Below are 21,756 nucleotides of genomic sequence, written 5' to 3'. Positions count from 1 at the left end.
GACCATTTAACAATAAATAGTGAAATATTTAACTTTTCAACTGTGGAATATATGTCTTTTTGCCATAGTAAAAGACACATGATCCTGCAACACTGACCCTCAATTAAATTCTCCATCCCAGGAATATAGTAGTTTAAAACTACACTTGTACTACAAATACATTATAACACGTCCCACCAAAAAGAAGCAGTCACTAAACACGTCTGCATCATATGCCACAAGGAACCATTATCTGTATTACATCACTACTGTTTAATTGAAGCAGGTAGAAGAGTGTAACGGTGTTGAATATACCAAAAGATCCATTTTTTTTTTCTGGATCAAAGTTAATTTTAGGGATAAAGAGAGAGTAGATACTGAAGCTGGGCAGTTTTCCATTGGTTAATTTCTGCAGGATTAGCTTATTCTTTCAAGAGGAAGTCAGGCATATCCCAAAGCACCTCTTGATGGATGAGGTGAGCTTTTTGACAAAAGAAAGAGAGGCATGACTCCAAACCAGCAGAAGCAATTTCTGCTTGCACTTGTTTTTGATACTTATTATTTTTGCTGCACTCACCAAATATAAGCAGTGGCAATTTTGTTTTTAAAACAAGGCTTATAGAAAGTTCACATTTTGTTTTTCAGAGGTTTTTATTTGTTTTATTTTTTGCTGCTCCCATCAAAGCAAATTCAGCACTGTAGCTGGTGTGGGGTTTGTGGTGAGGAACAGGCATAGCCCCTACCCCTACAAGTTGGCTAGAGGTTTTTTAAAAATGTATTTTGTTGATTGCAGTAGTTAAAAATAGCCTGTGAAATTTTAAGACCTCTACTTATATATATATATATATTTTAAAAAAAAACCTGTTTGACATTTAAGAATATTGAAACACAAATTAATCCTGTCTGGTCATGGCTTACACTACAAGGTTTTAGATAGTGGATGTTTCTGTTTGTCAGATAACAGTTCTTAAATCAATTAAGTGCTTTTAAAATGTATATTAATTTGGAACACTTACTAGCTATTAAAGGAATTGGGAAGGAGCTGCAGTTCGGTAGCTGAGCAAAAGCTTTGAAAGTCTTGATATCCTAGGTTGAGTTTCTGGCATCTCCCATTAGAAAAGGGGAGTTTGGATAGCAGGATTAGCAAAGAATTCTACAGGAGTCCATGGAGAATTGTTGGCAGTTGGAGCAGGCCTAAATGGATTGGATGGAGCAAAGGTCTGATTCAGTACAAGGTAACTTCATATGCTTATATGTTAAAATATATATATAAAGGCCCAGTATGCAATATATAAAATAAGGAGAAACCTTATTGTTCACAATAAGTTTATGTATCCTTCCTTTAAAAAAGTGCAGTTTTTGTTTTAAAAAATTGCAGTCTTGAGGTAATGAGAATAAATGTTGGCAGTAGACAGTGGAAATAATTTTCATTTTGCAAATACTGTATGAATGTTAATGTGGATCCAAAGTAGATATGAATTTAGTCATGAAAGTAAGCTATACTTTACTAGCATTGCAATTTAGGTGGATGTTATATTTTAAACTCTCCCAGTGTGGATATGTGGAAAAAATGGAGTTTACAAAAAGAGAGAGAAGAATTAATGATCTAATAAAAAGGTACAATGGCAACCTAGTTTACTCCTGGCCGTCAAGAAAAGCTTTTAATATGAGCTATGATTCGATTAAGGTACTGTTCAAGCTACATAGTAATTTGTGGCTTGTGTGTGCACTCCAACCCCCCAAGTTTAATTTCATCAGTAAATCATGGAATCTGGAATTTCGATTCATAGATAGTGGCCATAACAGGAGAAAACAAAATAGTTGGTTCCTTTGAAATGTAGCTATAGTGCTTCCTTAAAATATGCAATTATCTCTCTACCAATGAATCTGTGAGAGACAAAAACTACTTAATATGGCTGAATCACACCTGAAATTTACATTGTACATCAAAGCATGTGCTTACCATTGATTTACAATATAGATACATATTTTAATATATTAAAATATTTGATTCTTCATTGAAATTGATTTTAGGGCAGATCATAGTAATAAAAATACAAACACAATTCCTTAGAATGCAATCTAACCTGCATAATCAACATGGAGCAAATAAAAGCATTTATGTATGTAGCCTCCCTATGTTGAAAACAAAGTATATGTTGACATTACAGGAAGATAAATGGTTATTTGTGGTGTACTGTCCATTATAGGCTATGCTACAATAAATCTGTTAAGTCTTTTATTGCAAACATAAACAAAACTTGCATGACACCTTAAAAGCTGACATGCTTACCGTTTTGGAATTTGCCTTTTTTCAGCAGCAGGTTTTTTTTGGGGGGGGGGGGGAATACTCCTGCACACATAGAAACTTTTGCATCCTTTTGGGTTACCTCATTAGGATGGTTCTTAGAGTTAATGTTCTAAAATGGGTCCAATCTTTCATAGAGGGTTGTGATAGTGGATTCCTGTTTGTCTACTTGGTCATTGGCATGTGGATGCCCTCAGGAGTCTGTATTGTCCCCTAAGCTGTTTAACATCTCCATGAAACCACTGGGAGAGGCTGTCTGGAGTTTTGGGATCAGGTGTCACCAGTATGCTGATGATACCCAGCTTTCTGTGCTAAACCAGTGCCTGGGAGCTGTAATGGCCTGGATGAGTGTGAAGTAATTGAAGCTTAATCTAGATAAGAGAGAGGTGCTGGAAAGACAGATCTGGAAATAGGGATTCAGCCTGTGTTTGATGCGGTTACACTATCCCTGAAAATACAAATTCACAGTTTGGGGTTACTCTTAGATTCAACCCTGAGCCTGGAGGCCCAGGTTTTGGCGGTGACCAGGAGTGAATTTGCACGGGTAAAGGTAGTACAGTGGTACCCCGGGTTACGAATTTAATTCGTTCCGCCGCCGCGTTCGTAACCCAAAAATCTTCGTAAGCCGAAAAAGCCATAGGCGCTAATAGCGAAAGCCGCGATTTCGTGCGAAAAAGCGCCGAAACGCACCAAAAAATTTTTCGTAACCCGAAATAACCTTCATAACCCAGAACAGTTTTTTTCAATGGATTTTTTTCGTAACCCGGAAATTTCGTAAGGCGGCACATTCGTACTCCTGTTCCTGAAGAAGACACATCTGGCTACAGTAACATATACCTTGGTTGCATATGTTTTGTTTTACATTTGGCTTTCTGTAATGTGCTCTCCATGGGGCTGCCATTGAAAAGCCTTCTCAGTGGCTGCTCCCAGTCTTTAAACTCCCTAGAGTGACCAAGATGGCTCCCTCTTTGCTCTCCATCCATCAGCAACTAAAAACATTCTTGTGCAACCGGGCTTTTAGAAATTGAATGGGGTGGGCTTTTAATGATGTGCTTTGCTATTTTATGATTTGTACTGTCTTTTAATGAGTTTAAATGTTTTTAATGTTTTTAATGTTTTAATGTTGTAGATTGATTTTAAAAATAACTTTTATATTTATATTTTATTGAAGTTTTTGTATACTTTTTTTAAAATCTGTATTGTTTTAAAAATATTGTTAGCTGCCTTGAGTACTATTATTAGCTGAATAAATCATCATCATCATCATCATCATCATCATCCCACTGATAGGGTGCACTAATGGGGAGAGAATTTCCTTAGCAAAATTATTGGGCCCTAGGTAGGTTTTAAAATATAGCCCATGCTGGGGGCTGCCATTTCCCCCTCTAACAAAACATCTAGAATGATGCCATGTTTCAACCAGCATGTGGGTGAAGATCATGGATTTTCTGTAAAGCAACTTTTAGAAGGTAAAAAAGGGTGAGCTGAAAAGAAATGAATGGTTTCGAAAAGATGCTGATGCCCAGCTTTTTCTGGTAGGCAATGTCAGCATTTCCAACTTCAAAACATTTGTCTGACCAAACCAAAAGGTTGGAAAACAAGGCAATAGCAAATCCCTCGGAACATATCTGGCCAAGAAAACTCCATGATAGGCTTGCCTTGGGGTTGCCATAAGGTGAGAGTGATCTGAAGGCACACAACAACAACAACAACAACAACAACATGATTTTGAGTTAATCTGTCATCCAGCTCATATATACATACTCCTAATTTTAGTATCTTTACCCTCTCTTCTCATCTCAACAGTATGCTCAGTTAGGATGGTTAATGCAAGAAACAACAGTGCCAGTCTACCATGTTGTGGTGGGTGGAGCTAAGTTGAGAGTATAAAAACTAAATGCTATTATTTCCATGCTGCCTAGGAAAAGAAATGAAATGTAATGTCTTTCTTGTTGAATTCTCCAGGGTTTGAGTCATCTTCACCAGCATAAAGTAATCCATCGAGATATTAAGGGACAGAATGTTTTGCTTACAGAAAATGCAGAAGTAAAACTAGGTAAGGATCTCCACATGCACACACTTGGGAAAATATTTTCTAAACAGACTACCTTAGTCTTGCTCATCTAAGAAATGTGATTATTTTTCTGGTGTCAAGTCAAGAGTTCCTCTAAGAAGCAGTAAATGATATAAGCCTTCAAGCCATCCCATTGAAGGAATTTGAAAAGAAGTTCTTAGAATCTTCCTGGTCATTAGTATACTATGTAACATAGAACAAAATGCCTCCATAAATTGACAAGGAATATTGAAAACTTTAGTTTTTGTTGTCCTAAGTCTCCTATGGTCATAGAACAAAACAGTGAACATTTTTTGGCAGCTTCTGCTAAAAAATTTAGAAAAAGGAAAGATTCTGACTCTTGGTCCAAGTTACAGTGATTCACGTTTGGAGTGGTTTCTGTTCGACATGACTGTTACTCGCTGCCATCTTCCTGGACACTCTTAGTAGCATATTTCTCCTCCTCAGCTTTTTGAACTTTCTCCACAATTCAGTTGTTCTTTCCTCATTTGTGATAAACTTTGTGTGAATAAAGAGTTACTAGCTAGAAATGTAAACCTGTGACCCTTGAAGGGATGTTGCCCGCTTGGTGAAAAAAGAGAGGGGTTTAAAAATAATAAGGACAGGCAGAAAGCATTCCTTGTGCCATCCTAGCTCTACTTGTGATGCACAAACAGATTCACCATGGAAGTCACTACATATAAAGGAACACTTGCTATCAGTGTCGTATCTGACTGTGAGTGACACATGGTCCTACAGTCAGCTACTCTGGGAGCAGATCATAGGATTGAGTAACATAATTATTAGGTCTAGGGAATATCTAAGTGGAGGGATTTTTCTGATTGAGCTTGGCCAAAATAACTCAAAGACAAGAGCTTGGAAGAGTTACCTTTTGGACTATGGCTTTCAGAATCCCTCATGTTGGGTTGAATATTCTGGTACTAGTAGTCAATAAGTAACATTTACAGATTCTGTTCAAATCTAGCAAGGAGAAAAACAAAAATGTAGATACATTCTGGAACCTTGAGCTCAGAGCCAATTTAGAAGATAAATCCCAGTTTCAAGCTCATGTTTATAGCAAATGAACCTATATCCACTGGATACAGGGGTTTGAACTTCCCCAGTGTTCTTTGAGCTATAATCCCATTGAACTGAACAGAACACTTATCATTTCAAAATTTCATGTAGCTTCCAGTGATCTTTGCCTAGCTCATAGCTTCTTGATATGAGATGGGACAAACTGTTTTAAATTGAATGTCTCATAAAAGCTCTCCTATGTTGTTGTTTTTTGCAGTGGATTTTGGAGTCAGTGCTCAGCTTGACAGAACAGTTGGCCGAAGGAATACATTCATTGGCACTCCATACTGGATGGCCCCTGAGGTTATTGCCTGTGATGAAAATCCTGATGCCACTTATGACTTCAAGGTATTTAAAGTTGTTGGCTAATCTCCTGAGGAAATAGAAAGGTTTCCATTATTTTCCTGTACTGGTTCTTTGAGTGCCCTGTAATTGTTGCATATTTTACTGTACACATGATTACTCTCTACAAGGAGAACCATTGTGGGTTTGCAGACTGTATCTCAAACTTTCAATAGAAAAACCCAAGGTTAAATCCTAATAACCATTTCTCAGACTAACCTAATTTACATTATTGTTGTGAGGATAAAATGGGAGAGAACTGTATACAGTACTGCCACAAGCTCTTTGGAGGAAAGGTGATATTAAAAATGAACAGTAATTTAAATGGCTCTTAAGATGCAGCATTTATAATAAAATATATATTGGGTTGTGTAGAAGTGCATTGGTAATTTTCCATGATTCGAGTTGTAACATTCTGAAGAGTGCCAAAGACATTCAGCAGCTGAAATATCTCGTTGGAATCACCCTGTCATAAACCTGCTCACTTACAGGCAGACAGCAGTTGTTTGAGTAAGTGAAGCCTGTCAAAAGCTTGTCAGTGAAGATTTTCTGCTTTGCCAGTACCAGATTGATTCCTCGTTAATTTTTTTCTATTCTGAAGACAATCTGGAGAGATGAACAGTCCATAAGGCAGGCAGTCATTGGAAAGTGAACTTAATATTCATTAGGGACGTGTCATTGTCATTAAAATTTTTAATCTCAGGCCTTGTGCCAGATAGTTTGGGACCCCAGCCAGTAATATTGAACTACACACCTTTCCCCACATCCTTTAAAAACAAAACACACCCTGATTTGTAAAATAGAGTATTGACTCTGTAAAAAAAATGAATTAAAGATGCAGTTTTTGTGGTTCTCTTTGCAGTCTCTGTGGAAAGCTAAACAAATAAAGGGAATAGATTTGTTAAAAATAACAAGAAAGGAGACCAGTTTAAAAATAACAGATTAAAGAAATGAATTTTCTTCTTCTTTACCAGAAGTAGGGAAATAGTAGCCTGCAACATGTTATTGAACTGCATCTCTCATCAGCCCTGAAAATTGGCTGTGCTGGCTAATTGGCTGAGTACAACACCTAGAGGAACCACAGGTTCACCAGCCCTACTGTAGACCAACAGAATGAATAGGGTTATACCATGAGGTCAGATTTTAGTGACGAAGCAAAAAAGATTGAAAAGACTGCAGTTGGGAAGCAGAAGTTGTAAAAGTTAGGAAACTATGAGAAAGTTAGAAAAGCGGGAACAAATCCCCGAATCCCTATAGGAGTTATCTGGGAAACCACTATGTATTGCCTTCTCTTTTCCTCAGCCACATTTGCACATTTTTATCTGTTCCAGGCATTGGATACAACTCAGAGCCTAATCATGTAGTCTTGGGAAATAATGGCGCTAACTGCAGATATGGGTTTCCTGGTCACTTAGTTCATTGACAAGAAGAAATTCACAGTTGTCTTAGGTCCTTGGCACACTTATTCTGGCACCGGGCCTGAAATCCAAATGCCTTCTCAGCAAGCAATGGAAGACGTTGTCTCCTTGATTTGACCAAAAGCTCCAGGAGATGGAAACATGTGGGAGGTGTCTTGAGCCTAAGAAGAAAATTGAGACTGAATTTGATCATGCACAGCTTGGAGCTAATTTCAGAACACAGCAGAGATGGCATTTCCCCCTTGTCCTTTTGTGGTTTATATCTTCAGTCCTGCTAATTCAGTTAATAAGCTTGAGCTGAATGCATCCGTGCATCAAAGGAGGATCTGTTGATGCTTCCCCAGTTGAAGAAGGCAATTGGAATTTGACCTTTGCTGGAGGAACACCCACCTCCTTAGATCTAGCACAGAGGTGGGCAAATTGTGGTCTTTGAACCCCAGTTTTGCAGTCCTTAAAGCATTCTAGCAGTCTTTTAACAGGGCAACTTTTTTTAAAAGTGTTTTACTGTTATTTTGAGGCAATTTTGGTCCAAAACCACACAGAAGCCCCCCTAAGTCTGCAAAAATAAATGAAAATACTCACTGCTCATTTCTACAACTACCTCCAAATCCCATATTCTCTCAAATACCTCAATTTTTGTCTGCAGTCCCTCACAAAATGGAGACAAAAATGATGCGACATTGCTTCTTACTGTTATTTTCAGAAGGACTGGAAACTGAAATTGATATGTTTGGGTTTACTGTGGGGTGATATGGACTGTGGGTTGTGTGGTGGAATTAGCCCCTGCCTCCCAAACAGTTGCCCATCCCTAATCTTGCAGTCCCGGATGGGGAAGGGGAATCTTGTTCATTCTTGCTTCCAGTAGTATTTGACACAGTTGACAATTAAGATCCTTCTGAACTGGCAAAGTCAGTTTGCGCTACTACAATAGTTCTGATCCTTTTTGTCTGGTCAGTATCAGATGACTGTGGCGGTCTTGCGCCGCTGCCGGTTGCTGCATCCGGGAACCGCAGCAGCCAAACCACGCGGTTCCTGGGTGCAGCAACAAAGAAGCAACAAAATGGTGCTTCTTCCTGGTGCGTCCACGACATCAAAATGGCGGCACCCATCTGTATAGGGTGCCGCCATTTTGACGCACTCATTACGCGCGAGGGGCAAGGCGCGTCAGGAAGCACCGCCCCTCACACGTAATGACGGCACCTCAAGGGGCCCGTCTGTAACGTGCCTGTGTTTCTTGACAGTCGATGTATCTCACATATACTATAGGGCACCTACCACAAAGTAATGTTTTGTCTCCTCTGCTTCTTAATGTCTCTATGTAACTGCCCATGGAATTTATCCACAAATGTATAATGTGTGTCATGAATATTCTGTACATATCAAATTCTTCCTCTTTTAAAAATGGGATGTGACTTCTCTTTATGTCCTGTTGTTTAAAAAAAAGGTCTCTCCTGGGCCTAAAGGCATGATGAAAAAAGCGGTTGCCCGACTCGGCGGGCTGACCGCTTTGCCGCTAGATGCAGCGAATGACTACAAGCCCCAGAGTGCTCTGGGGCTTGCCCCAGCTCCCTATTTTGGGAGGTCATTCTTACTGCAATGGTGTGGCCACTGCTGTCTCTCAGGCTCGTATGCCTGTACAGGATATCAGGACTATTGGAATTTGGAGATCAAGGCCTTCACTGGTTTTGTTCGTCCGCACTTGGCCCTACAGTGAACTTTTATATCGCTCTTGGCAGGGTTGGCGGTAGGCGTTCTTCGAACGGCCTTTGTGGCGGCAGCATAGGCCAGGATCTGCACGGTGTGGTACCAGGGCTACGGAGCTCTGGTTTGGGAGTCAGTCGGGACCCAGGGGCGAATAGGGCAGGCGTATGGCCATTGCGGGGGCCATAACGCGAGAGCGCCTCCCGGTGACTAGGGGCTTAGCGAATATGTGAATGCATGGCAGAGATGCGGTCATACGGTGTTCCTTAGCCCCTAGGTCATCCCAATGCCTGGTGGGTGCCAGGTTGTGGTTAATCAGACAAACGTGGGGTTGTTTGATTTTGCAGATCCTGACCTCATGCTTTGTGCCAACCCTACCAATGGTTTGCTTAATAAAGTTGTGGCCTTTCCTCCAGCACGGTCTCCTGTGGTTATTCGGCAGCAGCATCTGAGGCAAATGCTCCCCACACTGCTTAGAAGGGTTTGGCAGGACAAATTTAAAGATTTTTTCCCCCAGAGGTATAGTGGGGGGGGGGCCCCAAAAGGGGGGGGGGGGGGGCTAAGGTGGCCCCTAACCACCCACAGATGCCTTCCACTCTGTCATCAAGAGACCTTGATCTTTAAAATGTACGCCTACACAACTGGTAGTGTGTGAATTGATCCTGCTTTTGTAAACAAACTGTATTGGTAACTCATTTGTGGATATGAAGTCGAAGGCTTTCATGGCCAGCATCCATGTTTTTTTGTGGGTTTTTTGGGCTATGTGGCCATGTTCTAGAAAATTTTCTTCCTGACGTTTTGTCAGCATCTGTGGCTGGCATTTTCAGAGATGCTGGCGAAACGGCAGGAAGAAAATTTTCTAGAATATGGCCACATAGCCCAAAAAACCCACAAAAAACCATTTGTGGATACTCTTGGTACTAACTTGCCTGATGTCTGCAATAGGTTTGATAAGTCTGTAGGTGGATTTTAGAAGTCAAGGGCATCCCCCTTCTTCCAGTGGGGAGATAAGGCACTCAACACATGAAAGAATTTGTTAGCACAGGATGAGATCCCATTTGCCCTTTTGCCCCCAAGGAGCCAATAAATGTAGAAGTGTAGATGTCTAATCTTCAGAGATTGCTTAAATTTAATTTCTACAGGGCATTTTAGGATTTCAGTACATTTTAGATATATTTTACATAATATCAGTTTCTGTGTCATGTTAATGCAACTGCCATTTTTCTTTTGGAATGAAAAGAAAATGGTTCTGTTTATGTTTTTTAAAGCATACAGACTGGATCCTGTCAAATTTGGCCAATTGGCTAATAATAATAAACACAAAAGCCTTCATGGCTTGATAGGAAGGAAAAATTCCAACATCTTCAGCCACTGGAAATAAAAAGCCTCTAATCACATTGTACAAAATGCCATATAAAGCTGGCTTCATAATCTACAGAACAAAACAGTTAGTACCTCATTTCTTTAAAAAAGAAAAATACCATATTCTGTGTCAGAAATGAGATATTCAAAATCCATACTTTTAAAGTTTTTGTTTTTGTTTATTTTCTCTCTTTTTGTAGAAGCGTACCAAATTAGCTAAGAATCATAAGGAAACAGATTGTTCTTTCTCAGCAGAAGAAATGATATAGATGTATTAGCCTCTCTTAAAAAAAAAGAATGCTTGACACATGCCTCATTTTAGTTAAACTTTATTGTTGTGTGCCAACAAGTCATTTCTGATTTATGGTGGCCGTAAGGTATTCTTGGCAAAATTTATTCAGAGGGGTTTTCCATTGCCTTCCTTGGAGACACAGAGAGTGTGACTTTCCCATGGTCATCCAGTGAGTTTCCATGGCTGAATACAAAGCATGGTACACAAACTAGGACCAAGACAGGCAGCAGTTGCATGAAGCCATTGGAAGCACGTAGCCATGGGACTACCTGATTTCTGTTTGATATGAGGTTGCTGTGGCTATAAAAATAGAATCATAGAGGAAACCACAAGGGTCATCCAGTCCAAACCCCTGCCATGCAGGATCCTCCTATCTGATCTTTAAACATTCAGTTTTCTGTACTTTTTCATCAGCCAGTTTACTGGACTTTTATTATTCATCTTATCTTATCCAACCAAATCTCGAGATTTAAGGAAAACTCAGAATTTAAGACAACTAATTCTGTTTGGCTTTCTGCCATCAATCATGATTAAGCATCTTTATGATGAGGAATTACACCTGGTTGGATTCTCACTTTTTTCATACAACTCTGGGCTTCCTCTGCTGCTGCTGCTTATTTGGAATTATCTGGGCATCATGCCCAGACAGTTGTGGTGTCTCTAAATAGAACTAATGGTGTCATACATCACAGTTGAGTCAAAGTGTATATATACTTTTAACTTTACCATGTTTCACTATTAATAACTCAGGCTTCAAGGCCTGAAATTGGCAAAATATATCAGCCTGCCTGTAATATATATGAATCAGGTACACTTCTTCCACCATGGATGTATTGGATAATTTCTGGTCATTGTAACAATATTTTGACATTTCAGCTAGCTGAAATGCATTTTTTTTCCCATAACATTTTATTACATTTTTCCATCTATTACCACAATAGCGTAAATCAAACTTTACACATATTCTCTTAATTTTAACATTATGAGAGTTCTTTCCCCCCCCCCCCGTCCACAAGCTTATCTTCGTTTATTCTTTTCCCTTATCCCACTTCCCTTCCCCAAACTTCTAGAATTGATCCTAATCATTATTAGTCTTTACAATTCTTGTGACACTTCTGTATATATTATGAATTATCATTACCTTCTTCCCATCATAATTTTATGTTACAGTAATCTGATTTTTAATATTTTTCTCTCTCTCCTGATATTTTACTATATTAATTGTAACATTTTCAACAAAAACATTAAAAGGTTTGCCCTTTATCTTAAAACATTCCTTCTTGTTTCTCTACTTTTCCATTTTCCTTCTAATTTTCCAAATCCTCTGGTCTTGTTTAAATGGTTCCATTTCGAGATTTAACACATAAACTTATAAATCGAGAAAAAAACAAAGCCAATATTGTTGTTTTCATTATGTCAGATAATTTCCTCAATATTTGAGGCCCAGTTTACGACATTACCCCAAATCTTTTCCAGATATTCCATTACCTTTTCCCAATATCCTCTCCATTTATCATTATTTTCATCTTGCAATTTATGTGACAATAAATCCAGTTCCATCATTTCATATAGTTTCTCCCGCCACTCTTCTATATCTACATTTTTTTCAGATTTCCAATATTTAGCGAATATCAGTCTGGCGGCTACCAACATATAGAACAAAATTTTCCCGTATCTGATTTCGTCTTTTTCATCCAACATACATAACAACATTATTTCTGCTCTTAAAGTTAGTTTAACTCCCAACATATTGTCAATTTCAGCTTGTATTTCTTTCCAAAATTTCCTTGCCTTGTTGCATGTCCACCATAAATGATAATAAGACCCCGTTTCCTTTTGACAGTTCCAACATGTCCTCTTTCCCGTCTTATACATGTTAGCTATTTTAACTGGTGTTAAGTGCCATCTATATAGAATTTTATAATAGTTTTCTTTGACATATTGTGAGCTTGAATAACTCATTCTTTTTGTCCATGCCTTTTCCCATTGGGATAGTTCAATTGATCTCCCACAGTTTTGTGCCCATTTAATCATTGAGTCTTTAACAATTTCCCCTTCAGTAAACCACTCCAAGAGTTTTTTATAAATTTTGGAAATTGTTTTAGACTCAGATTTCCAAATGATTTCTTCCATATCGTTCTTAGAATTTAAGAAGCCAACTTGTTTCTTATCCTCTTTATATCTACTAAAGAGTTGTCTATACAGAAACCATCCTATGTCCCAGCCTTCCTGTTTTAGTTTTTCATGAGTCTTTATAGAACCATCTTTACTTAACAAGTCTCTATATCTAATCCAGGTCTGGGTTCTTTTTGGATCATAGCAAAATAATGCCTCATGTGGTGATAGCCAGCAAGGGTATTTAGGAGAGATATATTTTTTATATTTATTCCAGACTTTGAATATTGAGGCACGAATATAATGATCGTTAAAGCTCCTGTTAGCTTTTATTTTCCCATAAAACAAAAAACCGTGCCAACCAAATCTGATATTTGTGCTTTCTAATTTCAATAATTTACTTTTTTCTAAAGTAATCCACTCTTTCAAAAAAATTATGGCACATGCTTCAAAATATAACTTTATGTTGGGGAGGGCAAAACCACCTCTCTCCTTAGCGTCGTAAAGTATTTTAATTCTAATTCTGGGTTTTTTCCCTGCCCACACAAATTCCGCCAGCTGTTTCTGCCAATCTTTGAAATTTTTTTCATTTTTAATGATGGGGATACATTGAAAAAGAAATAATAACTTAGGAATTATTATCATTTTTACTACAGATATCCTTCCTAGAAGTGAGAGGTTCAGTGTCGTCCAACTTTTCATGTCTTTTTTGATTTCTGCCCATTTACTCAAATAATTGTTTTTAATCAGATTTGAGTTCTTATTAGTAAGCGTCACGCCCAGATATCTAACTTTTTCAGTTATTTTAAAACCTGATTTTTCTGTTAGTTTGTCCTGATCATATTTGTCCATGTTTTTGGTGATCACCGCAGATTTTTCTAAATTGATTTTTAATCCAGCTATGCTTTCAAATTTTTTTAGATGTTGTATTAGTTTTTGACAACAAGTGATTGGATCCTCTAATGCTATTACAATGTCGTCAGCATACGCCCTTATTTTCAAACATTCCCCTTTAAATTTAACCCCTGTGATCTCTTTATCATCTCTCAAATTAATTAATAAGGTTTCTAGGACTAATATAAACAATAGCGGGGACAACGGACACCCCTGTCTGGTACCTCTATACAATGCAATTACATCAGTTCTTTGGTCATTAATAATGACTCTAGCAGTTTGCTTATAGTATATAGAACTTATCCAGTCAATGAATCTTTGACCTGCTTTTATCCTCTTCAGTGTAATGATAATAGATGACCAGTCCAGGGAGTCAAAAGCCTTTTCAATGTCCAGGAAGATCAAGGCAAGTTTTCTTTCATTGTGCCAATCATAGTGTTCAATTACATCTGTAATATATCTTATGTTATCTCTCAGTTGCCTATTTGGGAGAAAACCGCATTGATCTTCCTGGATTATTGTCTGTAGCACCTTTTTCAGTCTGTTCGCCATTATATCAGCGAAAAGCTTGTAGTCCACATTTAGCAATGATATTGGCCTGTAGTTCTTTAGGTATTGATGATCTCTTCCCTCTTTTGGAATCAAGATGATATTGGCCTCCTCCCAGGTCGGTGGAAGTGGATCTCCTTTAATCGAATTCATGACTTCCATCAGGTATTGTTCTATTTCTGTTCCAAAGATTTTATAGAATCTAGCTGTAAAGCCGTCTGGGCCCGGTGCTTTACCAGATTTGGCCCGTTGTATAGCGTCCTTTAGTTCCTTTAAAGTGATATTTTTATTTAGATCTGCCCTTTGTTCTTCATGTAATTCCATCAGTGGACATTTTTTGACATATTCCTCAGCTTCAGCTTTGGATGTAGAGATTCTTTTGAACAAGTTGCTAAAGTAGTTGTGTGTAGCCCTCATGATACTCTTAGTATCTGTGTAAGATTTAGTTTCATCGTTGATCTTAACAATTGATTTTTTCTCTTTGTTCTTACAAAGTCTTTGGGCTAACCACTTACCGGGTTTATTTGCTTCTTGAAATTGCTTGATTTTGATGTTCTTCATCATATTTGCAAGATCTTGCGCATTTTGCATATTATACTGCTTCTGTAAAAGCTTTATCTCCCTAAGTATCTTGGTGTTTTCTGGATTTTGTTTAAGCTCTTCTTCCTTTTTGTTTATTTGCTCTGTAATTTGTTTTATATTTAATTTTTTCCTAGTTAGCATCTCGCAGTGTTTTTTGATGAAGAAGCCTCTGAGAACCGCTTTGAGCGCCGCCCACACTATCTTTATGTCAGTGCCTTTGTTTAAGTTTTCTTTGAAATAGTTGTTGATTAGATCTTTAGCTTCTTTTACTACTTTTGGGCATGAAATCAAATAGTCTTGTAATTGCCACCTAAATTCCGTATTCTCTTTCCTTATGAACAGGACAACAGGACTATGGTCCGAATATGATCTTGTCATGATTTGCACTTTATTCACTCTTGAGGCTAATGATTTTGAAACAAAAAACATGTCTATTCTAGAAAAGGTTTTAAATCTATCCGAGAAAAAAGTAAATTCCCGTTTGTCTCCGTATTTATATCTCCATGTTTCAATTAGGGACATATCTTCAATAAATTTAAAGCAAGATACCGGTAATTTTCCTTGATTTACTTTAATTGCTTTGGATGATAGTCTGTCCATATTTGGGTCGACAACTCCATTCCAATCTCCACAAATTATAATATCCTTATAACAAAATTCCTGTATTCTCTCCTTTAGTTTTTGGTAAAATTTCGCCTTTCCATTATTCGGAGCATATATTGCCACCAAAAGAATGTTTTTACCACTCAGGTTAATCTCAATCCCAACATAATATCCTTCTGTGTCACAAAATAGCTGCTTGGAACATAATTTGTTTGTTACATATATCACTACCCCTTTCTTTTTTTGTTTATTTGCTGCTATATAGTGCGTACCCAGTCTTTTATTTCTCAATAATCTTTCATCTTTTTGTCTGATGTGTGTCTCTTGTAAACATAAAATTTCAAATTTTTCTTTTCCCAATAAATGAAAAACTTCCTTCCTTTTGGTTTTATTGTTAAGACCATTTATGTTCCATGAGATGATTCTTATATTTCGTCCACCTTGCAACATTCTCCTTTTCCAGTAGTAATTTATTTAGCCTTATTCTTCTTTCTCTTCCTTTTTGGTTTTCCTTTTATGACCTCTAAACTGAGGTCTAGATCCACTATTTCCTCAGTCTGTTCTTCCTCTCTGATATCTGCTTCTTCTTCTCCATCCGGTTCGGAGATCCCTGATCCATCCTCTTCCTCCTCTTCTCCTTCCTCTGACTCTGATGACCTTTGTTGTTCTTTATCTGCTCCCTCCTTTGTATCTTTCATCTCACCTTTTAGTTTTCCCGGGACTCCTTCTTCTCCATGTTCTTTATCCGTCATTTTACTCTTTTCTATTTCTTTCCCATGTCTCCTCCAGAATTCTTTGGCCTTCAGAGTTGAGTTCAGTTTAATCCACCTTTGTTTGAAAAAAACCGAAATCCCCTCCAATTTTTCCCATTTGTATATAATGTTGTATCTAATTAGATGATTAGTTAGGGATTTATATCCCTCACGTTTCTGAAGAATCCTTTTTGGGACATCCTTATAGATCTTAAGTTCGCAGTCCTCTATAATTAATTTTTCTTGGTAGCTCATGTGGAGAAGTTGTTCTTTCACATTTTGCCTTAAAAAATATATCACAATGTCTCTCGGCAAGCCCTTATCTCTGGCAATTTTAGAGTTAATCCTGTATATTTTGTCCGTGCTCCAGCTTAACTCCTGCAGGGAAATATTCATATATTCAGCCAAGGGAGGTAATAGAATATCATATAGGTTTTCTCCTTTAGACTCCTTCAGTCCTCTTAATTTCAGACAATTCTGTCTAAATCTTTGCTCTTCCAGGGCTCTGGAGTCAAGAAATTTTTCTTTATCTCTATCTTGATTTATTTTGATATCTTTCACTAGTTCCTCCACAGAGTTTGTTCTGTCCTCCAGTGTTTGTACTCTAGAGCAAACCTGGCCAATTTCCTTTGTTACAGCTTCTAAAGATTGTTTGAATTCTTGCATCTCTGATCTAAAGTCTTTCTTAATATCAGCCCTCAGATTTTTAATCTCCCTTGAGAGATTTTGTTCCATATCTATCCTCAATTTCTTAATCTCCTCCAAAACTGAGGGTTGCTCCTTTTCAATTGAGTATCTCCTCTGAGAGTAACTAGAGGTTAGAGGCTGCGATGCAGCTGCTCCTTTTCTGGCAGCTGTAGCCATTTGGGCTTGGAAGCTCAGAAACTTTAACTTAATTAAATTTAATATACCAGGTATTTCCACTATTAAATGTTTTAGACAATGGAGCTTTGTTTTAGTTAGATAAAGGCTTTCTTCAATATCAAAACAGTACTGTATTTGGCAGAACTTGTCAAACTTTGTTCTTATGGAGATACAGTAGTAGTTAAACACAGCAGATACATTAATCCCCCTTTTGTTTTTCTTTCTTTCAAGTTCTTTCAAATTCTTCAAATGGTAATAAGGGGAAAGTCTGAGCTACAAATAGCGAGACGATAAGTTCAAAGTTAGTCCAGACAGGAAAATGAGAAGTAAAGTTTTCCTACCCACTTGTGCTCAATAGTCATGGGAGGTTGTGTCTTAGTAGCGTCCTTTATCCGCTCTTCATCCCAGTTGTTTAGGGACCCACAAATTTATTAGTTGATTTTAAAGGCTCAACAGCCTGACGCTTCAAAGACAATAGGCTGGTGCTGGCGATAATTGCCAAAAGGCTGCTGCCGCGCCGCTGGGTTTCTCGCTCAGGCTTCAGCCTGAGCTGTCTCCTCGGCTCCTTGGCTTTCTTTGCCCCCTCCTCCTTCTCCTTCAGGGGGACTGAATGCCTTTTGGAGCCTCTGCGGGCTACCCACCGAGACCCCTATCTCTTGGGGAGTGAAAGCTGCTTTGGGGTTCCAAGCTGTTTCCGCGGAGCCCCGTTCTTAGCGCAGCACCACCGCGCGGAGCGAGCGTTCCCCGGAGCACCGCGGGCGCGCTCCTCTCGCCTCCGCACCAGATCCGGAAGTGCAGAGAACTCAGCTGAAATGCATTTGAAGCTGGGTCTTCTTCACCTATAAATGCAGGAATGATCCTGTTTGCTGTGTGCATATTGTACTGTCTAATTTTCCTTAATACTGTTTGGTCTTCTTATTTAGGAGACTAATGATCCAACTTATGCCAGAGCCATAAATACTGAGAAATTTGACTTTTTAATCCATTGTTGTTGTTTTTATACTTTGGTTGTTTTTTCTCCCCTCTCACATAGTGTGTGATGTGTGTTTTTAAAAATAAAACTTGATCATTTTCTTTCTAAACTAAAATTTACTTTTAAGTTAGGTGCCCTGACACTGGTAAAGGAGTTGCATGTGATAGAGAGCAGCATATTCAAGGCTAATTAGGATCAGTTCAGTTAAAATGTCACTTAGTAAAATTGTAGCGGGTGACCCCAAACCCACGAACCTGAAGGCCCGTGGCCTGCCAGAGGACAAGCAGAGTCAAGGAGACTGATCTGGCTAGAATAAAAAACGCTTCATTTTCTGCGCAGGGCAGCAGCACACCAAAGTAGGCGTCACCAAGGCTGCAGCACTGATGGCTTCTTGCCACCCCCCTTTTATGCCCTTCGCAGAGGGCTGTTTTCTAAACAACAAGCGATTGGTTGCGTTCACTGTTCGCTCAATGGTCCTGTATTTTCTTCTTGGCATTACATCTGCTTGGAGCCTGGAATGTACAGAGATAGCTAGCTACTGCAAAAGAGATACTTAGCTGAGCTAGGCTCTTCAAGGCCGCTGGTTAAACACAGGCCATTGTATTCAGAGTTCTCTAGAGAAAGGAGGGGGTGATAAATGAGTACGTGCCGCAGTAAAAAAGGGTAGGGGGGCATCATAGCCCATGCACTTTACTCTGAGGCTTATTCTATAAGCCTTCTGCAACCACTGATTCTTTTGCAAAGCATTGTACAGAAAGCAAGAAAGCATTATTATGTCCCTCTCAAAATCAGTTATAGCAAACAGATTAATTAGAATAAGAAGAAAGTGAAAGACATTCCAGTTGTTTCTAGTAATAGTTTTTAGTGTTAGTTGCTGGTAACATTTTATAGTAATCATTCATAAGATATTGCTTCACTTCAGATGCAATAATTTCAGTGTAATAAAGCACAGTTTCCTATTGATCCAGACGGATAAACTGTAGTTTATGAAACCAGAGGGTATAGTAACTTGGTTTGTAACCTGAAAGTTGCAAAGTATTGGAAAATTGTGCTTTAAGAAACCCTTGCTATATTCCATATAAGAGAAAAAGAATTAAGGTGTGTGTGTGCGCGCGTGTGTGTGTGGTTTATTAGATTATGATCATTATGTCTGAATAAAGCCAACATCTGTGTACAGGAAAATTCTTTAATATTTATTTACACATTGTTTCACACCCACTACACCTGGCTCTTTCAACATATCTAAAAAAAAGTACTACCTGAACCCTTCTTTTTCGAATGGGATGCTTTAGGAGCTTTTGTGGTTAGGTTTTAACTAGGATATTTATTTTTGAAATGAAATAAATTAAAATGCCAAATTGTTCAGCTTTGTTTAGTCATGGGACAGCTGCTCCACTCCCACTGTATATTTGGTTGCTCTTTCTAGACCTGCCCAGTTTCTGTGGGTGTTTTCTTTTGTTTTTTGCTCTTTTATTTTGTGGGATGATGAGGACCCCCTTGTATGCATTTTTTCAGCATTGGTCTTGAGGTGTTGCATGTGGTTCCTCCCTGCCATTTACCCTCACATGAACCTTTGAAGTTGAGGTGAGATGGTGGTTGGCCCAAAATCACCTATTGAGGCAAAGGTTTTCCTGTGCTTTTGCCTCTAATACAACATAGCAGACTTGTATATGTATTAGTAAAGCTGCTGCGTAGTCCCACAAACGCACTCAGGAGATTCTCCCCTTATAGCCTCAGAAGTGGTCCTAATCCCACACTGTTGCACTGCATGTGGTTTTCTGACATGCTGTGGGCTCATTGGAGAGCCATATTTGGCTCTTCTGGACCCTTGGTGGGCCACACTGGTATGCCCAGTAGCAGCTGGAAATCTGACGGGGTTTTATTGGCTTCAGTATTTTTCTAGCCCCACTCTACAGTGTTTTGAGAGCAAAACTCCAAAGTCTCTGAAGGAGGGACATTTCTGGGGGGGGGGGGACTTCTGGGTTCAGAGGAAATTGGGTGGTGGTAAGGGCTTCAGTCCGCACAAGATTCCCACACCCTGATGTATGTGCACTCTACATGATACATATGTTCATAGTACATATCTGTGCTGCATGAAATTCAGTTGTTTGTTTTGTGCAGTAATTTTAATAATAATAATATAATAATATACTTTATTTGTATACCACTCTTCTGGCACGATCAAAGCGGTTCACAGAATCTTTAAAAAACACACCTCGTAAAAACACCTGTCATAACATATCTATACAGTTAAGTACCAGTAAAAACCAAAGCAGCATATAAAATAAACACATACATGGAATCTATCGATCGTAGTTAGCCATTTCTATCAGAGGAAACATTCTCTATAAAGAGTCCGGAGGATATGGTAATCGGAAGAGGTAGGTCTTTAAAGCCTTTTTGAAGGCATCCAATGTGGACTTCATTTTAGTCCATAGTCCTTTTTGTTTTTATAAAATTTATATGGTAAAGTTAAAGGGAATGAAGAATTGAGAGTATTGGGAAAGGAGGGAGGGGGAATAGCAGGGGGAGGGGGAATAGCAGATAACTGAGAGGGGGAATAGCAGATAATTGCCTGTTGCTATTACAGCAAGATTAACTTTTGGCCTGCTTGGGTTTTTACATTTCAAAGAGTTATTCCTTTGTTATTGAAAGAGGATCATATAGGATTACATAGCTTTGGTGTTCTTATATAGCAATTGTATTGAGCTCTTTTCCTTTTCCCTGCCTTGGGTAGGGGAAGTAAACTCCTCAGTTCCAGCTTTACAGCATAAAAAATGGTTTCTGAAAGGCCTAAATCCTAGGAGATCAGGGACTTTATTTAGACATTACAGATCAAAAACTGAAAGCAGTGAAATGGCCAAGAACATCTTCTGAGGTAGAAGTAGTCCTTCCAGATGGCTCCTGTTTCAGCGCTGCACATTTCTAACAGTTCTGTTGGTTCTTCTTTCTTTCAGAGCGATTTGTGGTCTTTAGGGATAACAGCTATCGAGATGGCAGAAGGAGCACCACGTAAGTACAACCCAATTTCATGCTTTGTTGTCTTACCTTTGATTGTAGCTTGTTAAGATTCATTATGCTTTGGCAGGAAGTCCAGTTGGCTATGATAAAGATGCAGGAAAGTAATCTCCAAGCAAAATGTTGAAATGATATAAGAAGATTGAAATGGCAACAATTTGCCCCCATTGTTCCAGGGACCAGCACTGTATTTTTTTCCCACTGAGTGCAACTGTTTCTTGCTTCCTGTAAACTCATCACAGACCACCAGCCTATAGCTGAAGGATAGTCACCAGTCCACAGACCACCACTTCGAATAGCATTACTCTAAGCCAGTGCTTCTCAATTATTTTCTGTCATGCCCCCCCTAGAAAGAAGAAAACATTTCGCGCCCCCCGCGCGACTGTAAATAGTATCATTTGTCTATAAAATTGTTTTAAGTACACCTCTGCATAACAGAGCCTCGCGCCCCCCTTTACAGAGCCTCACGCCCCCCCCCGGGGGGCCCGCCCCACTATTTGAGAAAGGCTGCTCTAAGCCAACATCCCCCAGCATTTCTATTATACTCCAAACATCAGAGCTTGGAAAATTTAACGGATTCTGGAAATTGTAGTTCAAAAAAAGAACTTTTCCAAGATCTTACTGGCATCCATGGCCAAAAAGCAGAGCCTACAACACACCAAAAACAGTAAAGGTGTCTTTTACTCTTTCTAATAAATGAATAATGGCTGCCAGTCCTTCCTTTGGATATAAGTAAAGTGCTGCACTTGTGAACTATGGCCTGTTACAGACTACCAATAAAGCTGCTTCGGGTCTCTTTGGAGATATGCTGTTTAAATGATGCATGCATCCTAAGAATCTGGAAGCTGCACCAAAGCTGCACTCCAGTGCTTAG

General features: G+C 38.8%; 1 protein-coding gene across 8 annotated transcripts in view; it reads left to right on the top strand.

The window, feature by feature from the left end:
- Window positions 1–21,756, top strand: part of TNIK (TRAF2 and NCK interacting kinase) — a 368,566-nt gene that overhangs the window by 216,494 nt on the left and 130,316 nt on the right. For all 8 annotated transcript variants that reach the window (XM_042456004.1, XM_042456002.1, XM_042456007.1 and 5 more), the window contains exons 6-8: window positions 4,253–4,343; window positions 5,635–5,765; window positions 20,822–20,876. In XM_042456004.1, the coding sequence (XP_042311938.1) occupies window positions 4,253–4,343; window positions 5,635–5,765; window positions 20,822–20,876 (277 nt within the window). The remainder of the gene's footprint in view (window positions 1–4,252; window positions 4,344–5,634; window positions 5,766–20,821; window positions 20,877–21,756) is intronic.

The sequence above is a fragment of the Sceloporus undulatus genome, chromosome 3 (genome assembly GCF_019175285.1).
Source record: "Sceloporus undulatus isolate JIND9_A2432 ecotype Alabama chromosome 3, SceUnd_v1.1, whole genome shotgun sequence".
NCBI lineage: Eukaryota > Metazoa > Chordata > Lepidosauria > Squamata > Phrynosomatidae > Sceloporus > Sceloporus undulatus.
The sequence above is the reverse complement of the archived record's forward strand: the minus strand, read 5'-3'. Positions and strand labels throughout refer to the sequence as shown.